The sequence below is a fragment of the Myotis davidii genome, unplaced genomic scaffold, assembly GCF_000327345.1.
Source record: "Myotis davidii unplaced genomic scaffold, ASM32734v1 scaffold49, whole genome shotgun sequence".
Taxonomy (NCBI): Eukaryota; Metazoa; Chordata; class Mammalia; order Chiroptera; family Vespertilionidae; genus Myotis; species Myotis davidii.
The window spans coordinates 2,032,892-2,053,552 of NW_006300375.1; the positions used below are offsets into that span (position 1 = coordinate 2,032,892).

Below are 20,661 nucleotides of genomic sequence, written 5' to 3' on the forward strand. Positions count from 1 at the left end.
CTCTTTTATGTAGGTTTTCTGTTTAAAGAACAAATCCTTACCAACGATCCTTCTATCAAGTTTTGGGTGCGTGTTCTTTTTCTGTCCAGTTCTTTTAATTCATCGTTTCCACTCCCTTATTGTTGATGAGTTCCTTGAAGCTATTTTTAGCCAACTTTGAAAGTATTTGATTAATTTTTTTTGTTTCAGTTCAGTCTTCGCACACTGTAAACCCAGGAAATGTCTCTCCATTTTATTTGCCTCAACCTTCACTTCAGAGTAATATTGAACTGGCCCCTGGGCATGGCAACAATACAACCTGCTGCCAACTGGGAGAGTTCAGTGGGGAAGTGAAAGGGATCCTTCCAGGCCGAAGGCCAGTAGGGTGGGTCTTGCTTTCTAGCCCAGATAGACTCCTTATCAGCATGCTCCCTGGTGAGAATGGTGTGAAACATGTGCCAGATTTCACAGCCCTGGTTCTGCCATTGATTTTTTTTTTTTCTTTTCAGCTGCTCCATAGAGGAATAGTTGCCACATTATAGAAGTTCTTCTTTGACAGTTAATAGAGAACAAATTAAAATTATTATATTCAGTGTAGCTCTCTTCCACCCTTTTCAAGAACCCTAAGAGTTCTTCAATCATTACTTTTTGCCAATCAGTTACATAATCTATAAGAGATAAGAACCAACAAATTCTATGATTTTAGAATTCATAATGGTTCCAGGGGTGACATGGGCCATTTGTGTTCACAAAAATCTGTGCTTGGACGGCATTTCCTCCCTTTTATTTTTTATTGTGAAGGATGAGTCTATTCTATTTCTCAGATGCACTTAGGTACTACTAATGGGATTAGAGAATTTGGCTTTGTATTCAGAATTGCATGAAACTTTAAAGACATGTCAGAGAAGCTGAAATCCTGTTCTTTTCTAAAATGAGCAAGACATCCATCTGGGACTACCACTATTATTTATTAGGATATTCATTTTCTTACCAAATATATTCACAGCCATTTTTTTTGTTTTAACATATGGTGATGGAGCTGGTCATTTATAATCTTGAATATTGAGCCGCAGTCAGGGATGGCTATGTCTTTATGTAAAAGCAGGGTGTGTGGCCACATACATGTTTCCAAGAGAGGGATACAATAAAGCATTTTCCTGAAAATGAGTTCTTCGCAAATGACTGCATTTTCTTTAAAATACTGAAAAATCCTTTGAGTAAGACTCATGAACGCTTCATTTGTAAATTAGTTTATCAGCTGTTTCCCTCTCCACAACCTTGTTCACTGCCCAAGCATTCATGCCCTATTCTCTTGGGGAAAGATGAGAACTGTTACAGAACAGGGAGTTTGTTGCTAAGAGTCTTGGAAGTTGTTATATCTGCTTCACAGTTTTGCCTAAGATGTACTATGTTCAAAGTGAAACATAGCTGAGATCCATGTACCCTTTATGCTAGGAAATGTTTCTTCATAGCAACTTGAAAAATCCGTTGGTTTCAGAGCTTAATTTTATGTTTTAATGTATTACCAGACAAAAGTAAAATTCAGGATCGAAGTAGCAAAAACAGTGGGAGAAATTAGATGTTTATTGTAATTACTCTCCAAAACTACTCAGCCTATGTTAAGAAAGCATGAGGAGTCCTAACTTGAAAGTTACATATTTTACTTTAAATAGCTCTAATTCAGTTTTAGGACAATATATTTATAAGACATCCTTAGGTTTCATCCTAGAAAAATCTGTGCTGTTGGGAAGCAATTATTTGAATTTAAATATCAGTTATTCTGTTCATTTGGTTGTCTGCCCCATGTTTCTTTTATGGAGACAATAGAGTTAAGACCAAATCATTAGCTGCAAGCACAGAATACAGATGTCGTGTGGAAATGTACTTAAGTTATTGTAACACCTCAGTTATAAATTCCCACTGGCTACACAAGGCCCAGTCCATTCTGAGCTCTCACTTTGTAAGTCTCATGTCACAGAGAGTGACTTTTGGAGTGTTCCAGTGCTAGGACCAACTCAGTCTCTATAATGCTTCCCAACTTGTTTGCACTATAGTCTGCTTTTGCTCTTTGCCTGCAGTTCTGGTTACATATTTGGGTCTTAATTCCAAATCTTTATAGGCAAAAACACAAAACTAATTAATCAAGTGTATGATCAATAGCAGAGTACTTTTTAGTGCCATTTTATTTATCACATACTCATTTGTATATTTTTAAATGGATGTTATATATTCTATGATGAACTCATATTTTTCTAAAATATTCAATTTTTAGGATTTGTGACTTGATAGTAGACCATAACATTTTAAAGCTATTTTTAAGTTTGAGTTTTCTTTTTACAGTATTGATATAGTTCATCTATTTAAAATATTTTGTTAAAATTGAGTCTTTCTTTCTCTGAACTTTTGGGACAATGAAATTATTCAACTTATATTATGAATATCTGAGATTTCCCTCAAATCTTTCCTCAACAGGGACAAAAGGCTAATATTCCTGTTTGCTCATAGGAAAGTATTTTCTTCCATAGGCTTTACAGATAGAATACGATATATAGAAAGACTCTAATTAGTTTTATCCATTTTACTTCTTATCTGATATCTCAAAAAATAACTTTCCAGGAATGTCTAAACTTCTATAAATAATAATAAAACAGGACTAGAATTTACTCATCACTAATTGTCCCCTCCCTCTCCCCAGGGAAATCCATGACTCATTAGGCAGGGAGTTGCATGTATGGGTTCAGGATTCCATGAACTTTCTGAAAGTACTTTGTAATTATACCTGCTCTACGAAACACCCTTTAGCCTATAGATACTCCAAACTCTAACATCTTTATCTCACCTTAAATATACCCAATTGTCTTTGAGAATGAAGTGACATTTGCAGGAGAAAGTGGCTCTAACTTCTTAGGGTCTAAAGAGCTCATTAGCAAGCAGCACTTCTGAAGTTCAAAGTCAACTCCCCATCATGATGGGTTACTGTTGATATTAAACTTCACGTTTAAAAGAAGTGCATATTATCTTTACTTTTGTTTTCCTTTTCTAAAATTAAATTCAAAGCTGATTTTTGAAAAAAATAACCTTTGTACTATTTACCTAATTTATTGATTAATCAAATCATTTTCTGTTTGTCTCATTTCTAGAAAATGTTCCTTTGATTGTAGATTGGTTATCTAAATTTATTCTACTTTGAATAAATAAATTACAAATGTTTTTATTAAAATAGTACAATAAAATATTTTATTTAGCGACACCCCCACCCCTGCAAGACTAAGAACTTAAATGTTTTCAGTTCATATAAAAATATGAGCAAACAATAGTATAATAAACCCTACTAATGCCGTGAAAAGGACACAAAAAACTGTTCAATCATACTCAGCACCGAGGATATCGCAGGCATGCTGCCTGCTAGAACTCACTGCTTTTCCTTTTGTCTTGCAGAAAGAATGTGCGAATTTCATCAAGGTGCTTAAAGCTTATAATCAGACTCACTTGTACGCCTGTGGAACGGGAGCTTTTCATCCGATTTGCACCTACATTGAAATTGGACATCATCCTGAGGTAAAGCTGGCTCTTAAAAATTAGTGTTTGTCCATGACCCCTTCCTATTCAGATGCTTCATTACTGATTTCTCCAGCTCATTTAACTTCTGGTTCATATTCAGTGAGACCTACTTCAAATGCAGATGCTGTTATTCATTTTAATCTGTGAATGCGAAACAATGAGACAATCACTCAAGGCTAACTGTGGAACAGGAGGAAGGAAGGAAGAAAGCACTTGCTTTCGCCCTGGATTACAGAGTCAAATCCATTTTGCATGTGTGGCAGATGTCAGCCGGCTGGGCGCACACTGTTTTCTCCTTCATTTTTTTATTGCCAGCTTCCCCCTCCATTTCCATCCTCAGTCAGAAGTGTCTGCCACCCTGGTTATTTTCTTCTGCCTAGGGATTATAAAAGAATGCCATACTTGTGCACAATGATCTGCTCTCATGTTTGACCTCAATTATTTTCATACATGTTCTAGCTCCGCTAAGTGATATTTTTATATTGTTGGCTATTATATTGGTGATATGGAAAAAATCTTTCTTTAATATGTTCATGATTCCTAAAAGATGTTTTCGTGAGAAAAACTGGTGAGGAGATTAAAATGAGGTAAATTTAAGTGAAAATTAAAATTAGGGGAATATTTAAAGGAAAAGTTACTAATATTGAAAGGAGTTTCATGAATTGGGCTTACCAATAGCCTTCAATTATAAGCCCCTTTATAACTTCTGGCACAAAATCCCAAGAATAAACACATTTATGCAGTGAGAAAATCATTGTGACAAGAGTTTTCTTCCAAATTGGAATTCAGAAATACTTAACAAATAAAGGATTTGTTCCCAGGATATTTCTGGAACCCTAAAGATAAAATATAATTTACATGTTAGCCACTTCTTTATAACTTAAACTCCAGGATCTCCAAAATTTTTTTAAGCTGTCCTAAAGTGATACAAATGTGTTCTTTCAACCCAAAGACCTAGAGATCAAATCAGTGTTGTAACGGTGTGTGTTTTTTTTTTTTTAATAAGACGCCTTAGAGACTATGTGGTTTCTAGACTACATACAATTATTATAACTTTCCTGTTGAGCCTGAGATTAAACACTTTCCGCAGCTAAAACCAGTTTAGGCAATTGCCCCTCCATTTCCCCACCACATCCTTCCTCCTCCTCCTCACAGGCATGTATACTGTACTTGCAACATACCTAAGAGGTTTTTTAAAAATATATTTTTATTGATCTCAGAGGAGAAGGGAGAAGGGAGAGATAGAAACATCAATGATGAGAGAGAATCATTGACCTGCTGCCTCTTGCATGCTCCCCACTGGGGATTGAGTCAGCAGCCATATGCCCTGACCGGGAATTGAACTGTGACCTCCTGGTTCATAGATCAATGCTCAACCACTGAGCCATACTGGCCAGGACATACCCAAGAGTTTTAAGTAAAAAGTTAACTTTAAGGAAAGGCAGTGTTACTTAAATTGCTTGTTTCATATTGGTGAAATCAAGAATAATTCCCTGCACATAGTACTGGAGACTTGGCACACTACCTATCATCAGGGGCCCTAGAAAACGGACTGGAGTGATTGCTCCACTTTTTTATACTCTGGAGATAGTATTGTTCTTTGTGCATCTGTATGCCAGGCATGGTGCTGCCAGAGCAATGGAGTCAGGAGAGCTGCGCTTCAATCACAGGTTAGATGGTGTCACGTCTGGCTTTGATCCTGTTCTACAACGTCCTAGCTGTGGAACATTGGAAAATTACTTAACCTCTCTGAGACTCTCTCTCTCACAATGTGTAAAACAAAACTAAACAAATCCTCTTTGACCCTCAGTATTCATATATTTTAAGTGAGAGTTTGACTATTTAACCTCCAACTGCCTTCCAACTCTCCTAGCAACCCATTGGCATTTTTGCTATAGAAACTCAAGGAGTTCTAATCCCATCATTGTTAAAAGCATGCCCTCTGACCTCAGACTGCAGGACTTTTGTCCAGTCTCAATTCACTACTAGATGCTTGAAATAGAGCATGCTACTTATTTTTTCTGTCTCTGTTTCTAACCTAGAAAGTGATAGAGTTTTTATGAGAGTTTAATAGGTAGTAGGTGCTGAGAATATCAGTTACCATTTTGAAAATATATATTTGCATCTCAGGGCCGAAAGCCATTGCTCTCTTTCATGTTCGTATGTAAGTGTCACTTTGCCTCTTAAATGTACTTCACTTCATCAGAGGACGCAAAACACGGCACTGAGCTCTCATTGTTGCCAGGTGATTCTGCACTTGTCTCATTTTTCTACATTTTTAAATGTGAAGCTTAGATGACACCGATGACCTTGAATTAAAATACTACATCTTGTTCCCCTATTTTTATTATTTTCCAAAAAGAATGTCCATTTTGTTTTATTTTTGAAGTTGCTATTTAGTAGAGTTCACAGCATATTCCTTCTCAACTCATCAATTAATTATTCATTGCTGACTTACGGGTAGAGGCGGGATGGAAAGGTATAGGTTCTGGAGACAGGCCATTTACTCAGGCAAATGAGGCCATTTCTTTGACTGAAAACCATAAATGAAGATTCCATTAAATCTCCTTTGATGTGGAATATTGGGGTGCGAGGATTTTTCTGAAATTCTGAGGCTCAGAACCTTGAAGAGAGGTCTTCTCTGAGACGTTCCAATGAGCTTCATTTCTGTGGCAATGTATATTGAGACATACTGTTCCGGACTGTTTAGGAAGTCAGTGAAAAGATGATTATGCAATTACCTAGGGGATTTGGAGCCGTCTAGACAGTCTATCTAGGAAATTCTGGAAAAGAAATTATCAAGATAGTTTGACTAGATGACGTGAAATTTAATTTTCAGTGCTTAAGCTTCCTTAAGAGAGAATCTGTTTTAAATTGATCTGTACTGATACTGAGAACACTGCCCGTGGATTGACACAGTTATGCTATTGGGGAGTTTGATAACAGAGACAGTGTGTGTTTCATACGGTTAGGAAAAGAACGAGGGAAATGGAAATATTGGAAGAGAAAGAAACAAAATAGCAGTCAGACCAAGAGCAGAATTTTCAGAGTAGAGTTCATAAATTTTCATGATGATTGCATTTAGTAACTTTATTTACAAGGATGGTTTTTCAGATAAATACATGACACATCTTTGTCCTAGAGTCTAGTTTAGAAGGAATATGTATACTTTGCTGTTACCTGCCCTACACTACAGAAAATAAGCGAATAGTTTCATTTATACTCTTTCAAGCACTTACATATTACAAATAATTTTATCATAAAAAATAATAACATTTTGTTTTTTGCTTTTAGCATGGGTTTTATGGACACTTTACTTTCATTTTTTCTTTGCAGTGTTCTTCCTTTAAAATAACTCGTTGTCTTACATGAGTTCCCAGGGTTATTGAAACCTGTTGTTAGAAAATGACATGGTGGGCTTACTAATTCAGATGGCCAATGGCCACCAAAATAAAAGCATCAATTTTGAAGTAAGTAAAGCTTCTATTTATCACTTAAGAGCTTCAGATCTTGTTGGAGGAAATTAACAATTCCTTTTAAAAATGGCAAACAGTTTGCAAAATAGCCTCCTCATTTACTCCCTAGTTAAATAGACCTTATTTTATTCTCCTGGCATTTTAAGAGCAATATTTATACTTTTGAATATTGTATTTCAAAACTTACTTTACTGTATAGTGAATGCCTTCTGACCACACACAGTATGTCATTGATTGCTGTATTAAAGAGATTTTCTGTTTCCTGTAGTACATTTGGGAATTGATAGACATATTAATTAACTCCAGTTCTATAAGATGTGTGTCAATCAATTCTTGGGTATCGGCCAATAGTAGTAGACACTGCAGATAACTGCCAGTGAGGACACATACTTCATACACATGTATGTGTTTATCATAAAAATGCATGCAGAGTTCATGGAAGGAATGATTCAGAGCTAGAGTACAGATGAGTTTTATGTTTAAGCTGTTAGCATCCATGCCACTCAAATGAAAAATGTAAGTCATCCTTAAGAGACAGAATATTCCCAAATGGCTTATGGTATATGTTATTTCCCCTTCAGACTTACATCTGTTAAGAAATTGTACGTGTATAGCTTTTCAGAGAAGTCTCTGGATGTTTTCTCAAATTCCAAATGAGCCTCTTTTATGTACTGAGCAGGAAATCTAAGGAAAGATGGACCCAGATGAGAGCTGGAAAATATTAACTTTATAAATACTCTCATAATGCCATGATCTCAATTTATGATAGAACCAAAGGAACATTAAGACATGCAGTGAAGCTTAATGGCTATCTATAAGGTTATTTCTACAATGACAGCCAGTATGTAGATATAAAAAACAATGTTTGCTAGGGTCTCCCCTTCCACCAAGAATAAGAGTTTGCTTTAATGCAAAACTTTAAATCAAATGCTTTTAGTAACAGTCCTCATGACCTAAGTGCCATTTAAGTCAATATTGTCTTTTTCTGACTGGCTTATTTCACCTAGCATTAAACTCTTCAGGACCTTCCTTGCTGTCTCAAAGGGTAAGGTCCTTATTTCTGACAATAAGAAAAGAAATCACTGTTGTTCTGGGATATTGGGAAGGGAAATGTGATGTCACAGCTTTGTTTGTATATAACTCTGGACTGTCTGCTTCGCATTCATGCATTTCTAATGAAAGCACTTACACTTCTCATGTGGGAAGGACCTATCCTTATAAATCTTGAACAGCCTCACTGCGAAAGCCAGCATATGCCATTATAGAAAGCCATGGAGATATATCATTATGTAAGTTGCTAAGATGTGTTTTGACTGCACCAACTATAAATAAAAGAGAAAGTACATGTAAGGAATAAAAAGAGAGATCAACGGGTGCAGTGGAGGGCAATCAGGGTTGTCAGTTGCAGGCTTAGAGAGGTAAGACTGGACCTCAGCATTACATGAGGAGTCCATTTGGATAGGATGAGATCTGAGGAACTAGAAATAGCAAAGATTGGTGACGAGAATCAGTGTGACATAATGAAAATAGCACTAAGGTGAAAAGAAAAGATACAATGATTAAAGAGGTTTTATCAATAGATTTGAGAGAACACTGGGGCATAATGGAGGCATTTATAACAAGGGCTCTTTAGATTTATAGTTACAATTCTGCTTAATTGTGACAATCGATGCCCAAGTCATATTGAAAATAATTTGTATTCAGATGAATGATTCAATAGAGATAAAATTAACTAGTAAAAATACAAGAAGCATTTTTCCTAAGCAAGGTCCTAATAGTAATGTTGAGGAATAGAAATGCAAATGTCTCCCTCATATGACTCACACATACGTAAAAATTTAACTTCAACATAGGTGAAGATATCATAATTACAGCAATTATACTTAAAATGACTAATAGTGATTGAGCAATTAATACACACACACACACACACCACACACATACTAGAGGCCCAGTGAATGAAATTCGTGCATGGGGTTGGGGGAGGCCCTCAGCCCGGCCTGCACCCTCTCCAATCCAGGACCCCTTGGGAAATGTCCAATTGCCTCTTGCAATCCAGGACCGCTAGCTCCTAACCACTTGCCCACCTGTCTGCCTGATCGCCCCTAACCACCTCTGACTGCCTGATCGTCCCTAACTGCTCCCCTGCTGACCTGATCACCCCTAACCTCCTCTATCTCACCCTTCATCTGGGACCCAGGATTCCCTCCTCTGGCCAGTTACAGACACCCAGGACCGGGCTGGCTTTGCCTGGGCCACAGCCACAGGTGCCCAGGACTGCAGGGTGGGCGGCTTGTCCCTCTCCTGGGCCACACATAGGCGTAGCCACTGGTGCCCGGGACTGTGCGGTGGGCGGCTTGTCCCTCTCCTGGGCCGCAGGTGCAGGCACAGGTACAGCCACTGGTGCCCAGGATCTCAGGGTGTGAAGCTTGTCCCTCTCCTGGACCACAGGCATAGGTGCCACTGCTGGTGTCCAGGACAGGGGGCGGGCAACTTGTCCTTCTCCCAGGCTACACACAGCCTAGCTGGTCCCCATTCCTCTATCACAAGCTCATTTGTGCCTGGCTGGTTCCCATTCCTCTCTCCCCAGTGTTGAGTGTCTGAGCCATTATGGTTGATGGTGTGAGGGTGTAAGGGCATGATAACCATTTTCATATTAGCTCTTTAATATATAGGATATAGATATAGATATAGATATAGATATAGATATAGATATAGATATAGATATAGATATAGATATAGATATAGATATAGATATAGATATAGATATATAGATATAGATATAGTATACCACCTGTTTTGAATGTATTACCTCAAATAATCTTTATAAAATCTGATGAAGTAGGTACTCTTAGTATCCCCATTTTACTGATGAGAAATTTAAGGTTTCCATGGATATTTTGTAATGGGCCTAAGGCAAGGATGATGTTTGGTGGTTTATGTCTAAATCTAGAAATCACTCCTTTAAAAGGAAGTACCAGCAGCATGCAGTAGGAGATAAAGGGTAAAATAATCAATTTGAATTTAGGGGATTAAGTTAGGGATTTTTTTCCTGTGTTTATTTCGTATTTCAAAAAAATTTAATGTGTGCCTAATTTGAACAAAGTGGTGAGTGTAAATAAGAAACACTTGATGACGTGAACAAAGGCCATCACATTTAAGCTGGGCTTTGAAAAAATGGGTGAAGTATGGATGAGCTTGGAAGATAATAAGAGCAGTGAATAGGAGAACAGAGACATGAAAAGCCAACAGGATAAGGGTAAATATCCCATTGTGCATAAAGTATAGGGATTTTCAAAATAAGGAGGCTTGAAAATTAGGATCAAGTTGAGTTTGGAGAAGCTAGTTAAGAGTTCTACAAATTTTTAGGAAAAGGCTACTATTTTTGCTACAATTGGTTTCAAAACATATTTTTGGTGTAAATGTAGGGGACATGAATGGACAGGTAGATATATCCATTTTGATATTATAGCAAATGATTATGTGACATTATCAGAGTCAAGACTGATATTGAGTGAAAGATACTAAGTAGTACCTAAATTTCTCATTGGAAAACAAATCAAAATAACATCCAAATATCCCAAACCAGTATTTCAAATACAACTGAGATGATGACAATGTTAAACTCCTCAGTGGAAAAGTGGTTTTCCAATTCTTTTGTGATGATTAGACAAACATGTTTTGTAGCATATTGGGATCCATGCACACTTAATTTTCACTTCATGAGTCTGCAAATAAGCTGAATTTATGTTTAGTATAAAATATTAAGTAAGCTATCACATGCAAAATTATGTGAATTTCTCACCCATACCATCACAAAATTGTGGTTTTTCCCTGGTTGTAAATTCAGAGAAGGCTATTTTGTGAAATACATATGTGAAAGCAATTTAAGCACACTTTGTTTAAAAAATTAAGATAAACAAAAATTAACTTTAAAAAAGGAAACAAGATATACATGGGTTAGCAAAAGTATGTTTAAAGTTTTAATCAAATAAATAACACAATAATTAATAAATAATAATACAAAAATAAACTTTGTTTTGTGAACTCAAAACTGTAAACCTACTTTTGCTCACACCTGTACAGTACTTAGAGTGATTTTAAATGAAAAATCACCAAGCCATGCTATACTTGTAATATTATTATTGCATAATAGTTTATACTGATTCTCTGAGTTTATTATGAAAAGTATATGCTTGATTTACCTCTTGTTATTCTGCCCAATTTGTCTCCTGCTGTAACTTCTCTCTACGTTTTTTTCATTTTTATTCATATTAATGACTATCATTGTTAGCATATTTGATGGTCATCATACAACTAGTAAACTACAGTCACAGCTATCATAGCATTTGGCCTGAATGTCAATACCGTACCAACTATACCTCATTTGTATGTGTTGTACCGTGTGAGGGTTTTCATTATTTTTTTTATTGTGGTAAGAATTCTTAACACAGGATCTACTCTCTTAACAACTTTTTAAGTATATAACTCAGTATTGTTGACCATAGGCACAGTGTTGTACAGCTGATTTCTAGAACTTTATTCATCGTGCATAACTGTATACCCGATAAGCAGCAACTCCACATCTCTCCCAACGCCCAGCCCCTGGCAACCACTCGATTCTCTTTCTCTGACTTGACTATTTTAGAATTCTCATATAAGTACAACAATAAAGTGTTTGTCCTCTGTGACTAGCTTATTTTACCTAGTGCAACATCTTTCAGGTTCATTGAAGTATTATTCATAATGGTTAAGATAAGGAAACAAATTAATGGCCATCATCTACAAACGGATAAAGAAAATGTGGTATATACATACAATAGAGTCGGAAATCCTGCCATATGCAACAACATGTATTATGTACTCATTAATACTCAGCTCTAAACCCTCTCATGCATTGAATTTCTTTTTTAAAAAATATATTTTTTTATTTCAGAGAGGAAGGGAGAAGGAGAGAAAGATAGAAACATCAATGATGAGAGAGAATCATTGATCGGCTTCTTCCTGCACACCCCACGCTGGGGATGGAGCCTCCAACCCCGGCATATGCCCCAACCAGGAATCAAACCCTGAACTTCTGGTTCATGGGTCGATGACCAACCACTGAGCCATGCTGGCTGGGCTCAAACATTGAATTTCAAGTAAAATAAATTACAGCTTGCATTATTAAGAACCTTCTTTAAAGAGCATTAAGTTCTCTGTGCTGTAAAGGTGACCTTGCCTATCAGCTTGGTAAAATTTCATGCAGTGACAAGTTCATGGAATCCTTTAAAGCAGTGATGGCGAACCTTTTGAGCTCGGCGTGTCAGGATTTTGAAAAACCCTAATTGAACTCTGGTGCCGTGTCACATATAGTAATTCTTGATATTTGCAACCATAGTAAAACAAAGACTTATATTTTTGATATTTATTTTATATATTTAAATGCCATTTAACAAAGAAAAATCAACCAAAAAAAAATGAGTCCGTGTGTCACCTCTGACAGGCGTGTCATAGGTTCGTCATCACTGCTTTAAAGGGATATGGTAAATAATGTTAATCAGTTTGTCATGTCTCATTAAAAGAAGTGTTAGGATACGCAATACAAACAATTACTTTCTATTTGTATTCATTTCCTCTATATTTAATCTAGGTGTCGAACAAAGACAACACCTACTCGTTTTTCTTTCCACACATACACAGGAGAGTGGTAATGTTCTATAATCAAATAAAGTTGTAGTTCATTTTTACCCCAAAGGTAAAATCAAAACATATACCACTAATATGAATATACTTGAAATAGAGTTTTTAAAATATTTTTAAAAATTAATAAGTTTTCCAAATTTCATTCAAAGTGAGCTTAGCACTGAAACATGCCCTTTCAATTGTTCTTAATATTTTGATCAAGTAATATTTCAAGAACACACAAAAGACTGGATATCAATCCTATCTAATAAAAGAGAAAAATGGTAATTAGCGTATGACGTTCCCCTTCCCATTGGCTAATCAGGGCGATATGCAAATTAACTGCCAGCCAAGATGGCGGCTGGCAGCCAGGCAGCTTGAAACTAACATGAGGCTTGCTTGCTTCAGTGATGGAGGAAACCAAAGTTCCCTGCCTGCCTTGCCGGCCTCTGAGCCTGCAGTTTGAAACATTGTAACAAATATAGAAGCTAAACAAAACCCCCAGAAACCTGCTTTCAGCGAGCCGGGATCTCGGAGCTGGAGTTATACATTGTTTCAATTATAGAACCGAAACAAACCAGATACATGCTTTCAGCAGCAGGAGGCCTAAGAGCTGGAGACTCAGAGCTAAAGCTGGCCCAGAATAAAAAAAAGGGGGGGGGGAAGGAGGGGTTGGGAGCTTCTGTCACCCGCCAGCCTGAAAACAGCCTTCAGCCCCTCACCCAGACAGGCCAGGCCCCCCAGTGGGGACCCCCACCCTGATCCAGGACACCCTTCAGGGCAAACCAGCCGGCCCCCCCCCATGCACCAGGCCTCTATCCTATATAGTAAAAGGGTAATGTGCCTCCCAGCACCAGGATCAGCGGAGCCACGAGGCCTCCAGGCACCGGGATCAGCGTGACAGGGGGCAGAGCCCAAACCCCCTGATCACCCTGCGGCTCTGTGTGTGACAGGTGGTGGGGCCACAACCTCCCTATCCGCCCTGCTCTGTTAGTGACAGGGGAAGGCGCCCCAAACCCCTGATCAGCCCTGCTCTGTGTGTGACAGGGGGCGGTGCCCCAACTCCCCTGTCGGTCCTACTCTGTGAGTGACAGGGGGGAGCTCCCAACCCCCTGATCGCCCTGCTCTGTGCATGACAGCTGGGTGCTCCCCAACCCCCTGATGGGCCCTGCTCTGTGAGTGACAGAGGGTGGTGCCGCAACCTCCCATCGACCCTGCCTTGAGTGTGACAGGGGGCAGTGCCCCAACCCCCCAATCGGCCCTACCCTGAGCGTGACTGAGGGTGGCATCGCAACCTCCTGATCCGCCCTGCTCTGTGCATGACAGGGGGCGGCACCCCAACTCCCCTATCGGCCCTGCTCTGAGCCCTACCAGGGGCTGCACCTAGGGATTGGGCCTGCCCTCTGCCACCCGGGAGCAGGCCTAAGCCAGCAGGTCGTTATCTCCCGAGGGGTCCCAGACTGCGAGAGGGCTCAGGCCAGGCTGAGGGACCCCGCCCCCCCCCTTCCCACCTGGGTGCACAAATTTTTGTGCACCGGGCCTCTAGTGTATTTGTATGGATAGAATTCTAAAATCTCTAACAAACAGAAAATACTTAATTTTATATGGCATACAAATTATCAAATAACTAAAGCATATATTGATTCCATTTTGCTTAATGTAAATGAGCCTTATCAAGCTATCTTTGCCTATAAAGATATTAAAATATTAACATATTTGGAGGGAATAATTTCATTTTTACTCAAATTTGATTTTGCATTTATGTGTCTTTAGAAATTTTAGTTAGAACAAATGTTTAAAGAAACATATTTATGTGAAGGGATATCCTTTAATCATTGCCTAAAAAAATGAATGGCATAAACCTTCAATTTTTATTTAATGCAATTATTTCTATTATTGCACATTTTGATATTAGACTTTAGTAATTTAAATTCATTCCTATGTAAGTGATAGAAATTTTATAATAGTACCTGAATACAGTTTTGAATTCTGTATATTTACATATAGTATTTCAAATTGTCAGATATCAAACCACACAGAATGACTACTTTCCATTTTTATTTTATTTTTATTTTCCAACCTGCATTTTAATTCAATTGTGCATCCTTGGTCACTGAAAGCAATCTCAGGAATTGCTGAGTGGTTAGAAAGGGAGTCTAATGGGATTTAAAATCAATTCGCAGGCCTGTCACTGATTCATTGTGTGTGTGACTTTTGCTGCCACTGAAATGACATTAAACTGGTCTCCTCAACATTATTATGCCCCAAGATTTCTCTAATGATTTAAAAATACTTTCCTAGTACACACTACGCATATACACTTAAAAAATAAGTTACTGATTTAAGAAGTACAAGACCAGCTTCTATTTCAACGAGTTACCTCATTTGAGATGCTCACAAAGCTTTATAGAGAGGCTGAGTCTGGATCTTTCTAGTTTTGCTAATGCAGTTTTGTATACACGCCAGGGTTCAAGCTCCTTTTAAGTGCTTTTATCCTGGCAAACTTTTCTTCTTTTGATTTATATTTTGTTGGCATTTAATAGCTGTCTTACCTCATATTTAAATTACTTAACCTGGAAATGATGGATGTCTAGTGTCCCACATTTACTTGCCCTTAGCTGGCCTGAATTTTGGAGGCAAACGTAATATTTCCAGGAGAAATATCTGTTCTTTGTATTAGATCATGCAAGCTAGCAAGCTCAGATACTACTTTGATATTGCATCAAATTTTTGCTGACAACAATATGGAATTGTTTTTAATTCATGCTAAAATTGCAGAGTATTGTAAATATATGCAAAAATATTTTTTCCCCTCTAGAATATGGTGTAATAACTTATCTTATCCAAGGAATGGGTACAGATTATGTAGCTAATAATTAAGTAGAATGTTATTTTTTTTACCAGGCAAACATCCAAAAGGTTAGAAGTGCTTTGACACACTCTAGTTTATAAAGTGCATCATAGGCAATCAATAGTTTCTAGTCTCTTGCTTAATATCAACTTTAAGTGAAATAAAAATAAACAAAATAAAACTTACATTTGGCATATGAATGACAAAAATGTTAATCCTACTCACTTTTCTACCTTGTACTTATTAAAGTCTGAAATATTCAGTAATCCCCTAACTTATTTTTCAACTATGCTGCTAAGAAAAATATTTTATTTGGAATATTTTAGTACAAAAACGTAAGTTGGAAAATGTTATATGCATAACTACTTAAGCAAAGTACTACACTGTACACAAAGCTCAGCAATACCTGATATCTTATTTTTTAAAAGTTATATGTTCAGAGTAAAACTATGACCACAATTTTCATAAAATTCTTGCTCAAAAATACATGTTTAAAAAATACTCTAGCTTATAGTTACTGCACAGCTCCTCTAACTCCTATTCCTCATTTTGTAATGTAAACTCAGAATGGTTAAATAATATTCTCAAATTCCATAGCTATTTATTGGTAAAAGCTGAACTTAAGTTCAATCTCCTGACAGCTCACTCAGAGTCCTTCCCATTATACCATACTGCCTTCACTTTCACTGCCAAACATATAAAAGCATATGAAAGTCACACTTTTCCATAAACTTAAGGTATTCATAAGGATTTTATTCAAAATTAAAATAAATATTAGACAGTTACTTTTATTTTTATTTTTTAGACAATTATTTTTTAAAAAATGGTGGTCTTTTACTTTTTTCTTCATGCATTCATGATCTAATCATAAATGATATCATGTAATTTCAGGTAAATTTTTATGATCATTTTGACAAATGTAACATATCTATGATGAATAAATCAATTGTCTCTTCAAAACAGATACAATTTGAGTGTGATTTCAATATTTTACTTTATTTTCTTGTATTTAATAAAAGTAGCTAGGTTTAAAATGCTATTGAAGCAATCAACACATATAAAATGTTATCAAAGAAAATAATTGAAAACATTAAGGAAACAACCTGAACATAACGATCATGTAAAATTTCACCCACACACCTCTGAGTACAATGGACAGAAATGACTGAATGCTTTGATCTTTCCAGGATAACTTGAAAGAGTAAAAGGAAAAAAGGCAACATCTGTTAGAAAAAAGGTTTAATGAACAGGGTGAATTCTAGTGGAGTGTTGACATAGAGCATGAGAAAAGAAAGAGATAAATCGCAGAAACAGTTATTTAATAGTCACAGACCTCAATAGGTACAAAGATATAAGTCTGCTTTAGAAAGAAAGCTAATAAATGCAATTTGATTTATATTTAAAGTATAATTCCTGTAGTAGTTCTCTACAAATGTGTTCAATGGGAAATATTTACATAATCTGTGTATAGACTCTTTGTACACACAATTATATATGATACATATTCTAAGTAGTGTGTTTATATCCATAGTGAATGGCAACATCTTAGAATAATTATATGGGTGTAATATTAGAAATATAAGTCAATTTAGACTGCCTGAAAACATATTTGTAAATATAGACTTTGGTCTATTTCCCATTTAAGGAAATAAATATTTATTGTGGGCAAATGATTGTTTTGCAATGGATCAGTTCTATATACAGATGGAATTAGCCTGGACTTTGTCCATCACTCAGCTCTTGCAAATATCCAAGGCAAATATATTTTCCTCAGTACTTTATAAATTTGGGAGACTTCTTGGTTGATGAGTCTTTGTAGCCCAAAGGATGGTGGTTTTGTTTTTAGGATCAATATCATATTATGCTGTTATAAGTATAAATTTTGCTATCATGTAATTTAGTGCTTTCTAGGATTCTGAATATTACAGCAGCTGTTCCAAACCTTATGTCTGCACATATGTGACATTCTTTTGTGAGCATGACCATCATTGTAATAGAATATTCTGCAATATATGGGTATAATAATAATAACATTAGAACCTTAACCTTGAAACTTACTGGCAGAGGTCCCTTAATCTTGAATTGGCCATAATTTCTTCTAACATATAATAAAAAAGAAACTTTGAAAATACACACACTTGAAGTTTAGGAAAGTGAACCCTATCTGAGGTCAGAGAGTGAATCATGGGCAAAAATGGCAAGAAGCCATGATTTTAGATGTAATGAGAAAGTATTTAGGAAACCAGAAAAAAGGGAAGCTATTTACCTCGAAGTTCATGCCTGTATGTAACAGGTGCTTTTGCTAGATCCTAGAGGTGTAAAGTTCACCCAGACATTTGGTTGCACTTGATGCAATAACATTCTTAACCCATATCCCCCTCTACCCCTCTCCTCAGCCCCACCACTTCTCCTCTTCAGTCTAGTCTCCACACTGAAGTCAGAGCTGTCTTCTCAGAAAGCAAATGGTAGCCTATCACTTCCTTTTAATCCTAGCAATTAGGGAAATCTGCTTTTTGGTCTTGGACCCTCCTACCTCTGTATTCTTGTTTGGACCAGACTCCCCTGCCCTCTCCTGACACTCTGGAGTTCTTTTTCCTCTTTCAGCTTCTTTTCATTCTGAGTCTGTCTTCTTGTAGGTCTTTGTACTTACTGTTTCTGTTTCCTGGACAGATCTTCCTTCACATATTGGGTTTAATAAATCAATCTCACCGATCTCAACTTAAGTGTTACTTCCTTAGAGCACATTTCCCCAACATCTATTAATCGTAGATAATACTACTATTATATACACTCTTGTAGCAACATGGGTGAGGAGGCAGTTTAGTTAAATAGATACATATATTGTGATGATAAGTTCTGTAATAGGGACGAGAGAATTTTCTAATACATGTATTTGCAGGTAGGATTCATGTCATGAACTCTGAAGTATTGAGGATCATTTCTTCATCTCTCGGGGGTTAATTATTCTTGCTTGTGTTTTTCCTGTGCAAAAAGCCACAAATGGCAAATTAGAATGAGAAATCCCCAAACAGTTTAAACCCTTAGATAAATAACACTAAATAGTCTCTTTAAAAGTTTGTAGATACTAATTTTTCAGTATAAGCCATTTTATACATTTGACATGTATCCCACTTTCATGTCAGGGATAATCCATACAGATTAACATATGACTATACTGAAATTTTAGCACTTTTGTTGTTGATGATGATAAAATTGTTTTATCCCTCAGGCTTAAGTAGAGAGCAGATTTAAATTAGACTTTCTCAATAACATTTATACAGATCTGCAACTGAAAGTTATTCTGCTATTAGAGCTCTTATGTAGTGAATCAGGAAAGAAATAGTTGGATGAGATACATAACCAAACTTAAAGAAAGGAAGAAAAGAAGGAAGGAGAAAGAAGGGAAGGAGAGATAGTGAAAAGGAAAGAAAGAGAGAATGAATTAAGGAAGAAATCCATTACGATAAAACATATTGAGCGAACAATGAATTGATTGCATAATAAATAGTAATAAAAATAGCATGTCTATTAATTTTTATTTAGGGCCCTTTGTTAAAATAGATTAGAAATGCTTTTATACTCTGAGTAAGATATGATACTTAAAGGTTCTGTGGATGCTCTCATAACATAATACTTATCTAAAATCTGCATTTCACTTCTGAAGACTAATACACAGGAAGCAATAAATACAATGAGCGATGTTCAACAGCAGCGTCTTCCTGACAGTGTAGGAAGTGGGGGTTTTAAGGTGAGAGGGCAAGGGGGACAAGTAGGAGGCAAAGGCAGAAATATGTGCTCACCAACAGTCAAATGATAATAACTGAAGGTAGTATTACCAAAAAAACTATGCTCCATTGTTTGAGTTATGAATTAAAGCTCTCTGAGGATAAAGGCAAATTTTATTTTGCTAAAAGAATTGCCTTTCATCTTCCCCCATCAGGATTTAATTGGCAGGAGATGACACAACCCGCTTAACAATCAGGTATTTCAGAGGTTGAGAAGTTTGACAGGGAGCAAGTTTCCTTGACTCTCTTTAAATGCCCCTTTTCCTCTTTGTGAACAGCATGCATTTGGCAGGTGTAAAACATTAACTCACTAATGCTGTCCAAGAATAGAGAGTGAGTTGACCAGAATTCAGACTTTAGAATTTTGTACAGACTTGTGTACAAATGCAACTTACATGTGTCTATTGGGGAAAATGACATTGCAATATTATGGCATTTAATTTTGTTCCTAAGTTACTGATTCTGATTCTAGATAAAGCATTTTAGAATTCTCTGATGCTTGGAAGGTTGGGGGAAAAAAGAAAATTATCATCAAAACCACTGCTTGCTTTTGACAGACAAAAAATACTGATGAAAACTCTTCACTTTTGAGTTCTAAAACAATCAATTTCTGGATATTCATTGCGAAAAAAGTATGGATATTGCTTAAAACATGAGTCAAAGTAAATCAGTTTTCTTTAAGCCTGGTTGAATTTTTAAAAACTACATTGAATTTACCACAGTGTTAGCTAGATTAGCACTTAATTACTAGTATATCATTTTATCTCAAAGGGATATTGTGATCAAATGTGTTGAACCTAGTAAAGCACTCTGCTGAATAAATTCTGCATTATGACAATAAATACTTCTCATTCTATGTCTACCTCCACCTCCCTAATCCAGCATTCCACATGATAAGTTGTGCTCTTTTAGTTCAGAATTTCTCTCTTCAGGTTACATTATGAAATATACAGTATTGTATGAAAAAGACTATTCTTTTTATCTATCTGTGTAGCTTTCTACAGTACAGTATCTGATACATTTTAGACACTTGATAATCCTTTTGATTTAAGTAAATAACCACTAGTATCAGTTATTACAACCTTAAGCGTATTAATTTTAAATAGTCTTATTTATAGTAGAAAAAAATCACTTAGATAAAAGCATGCATTTGATTCCCCTTTGATTTCTTCTAAGGTATAAGCTTAAATGCCATTTTGCTTTGCTTTTTCAACTCTCTGTTGTGTATTTCCTTTTCTTTGCATTTGGGTTGAATCCCTCTTCCTTACAGAGAAAACACACTATTGCCATTTGGTAGGCTATTCCTGCACCGAATTAGCCAAATTATCTCCAAACACTGTGTTCC

General features: G+C 36.5%; 1 protein-coding gene across 1 annotated transcript in view; it reads left to right on the plus strand.

The window, feature by feature from the left end:
- The window catches only part of SEMA3A (semaphorin 3A), a 231,698-nt gene that overhangs the window by 71,609 nt on the left and 139,428 nt on the right, over positions 1-20,661 (plus strand). The window contains exon 4 of the mRNA XM_015572694.1: positions 3,418-3,537. Coding sequence (XP_015428180.1) covers positions 3,418-3,537 — 120 coding nt within the window. The remainder of the gene's footprint in view (positions 1-3,417; positions 3,538-20,661) is intronic.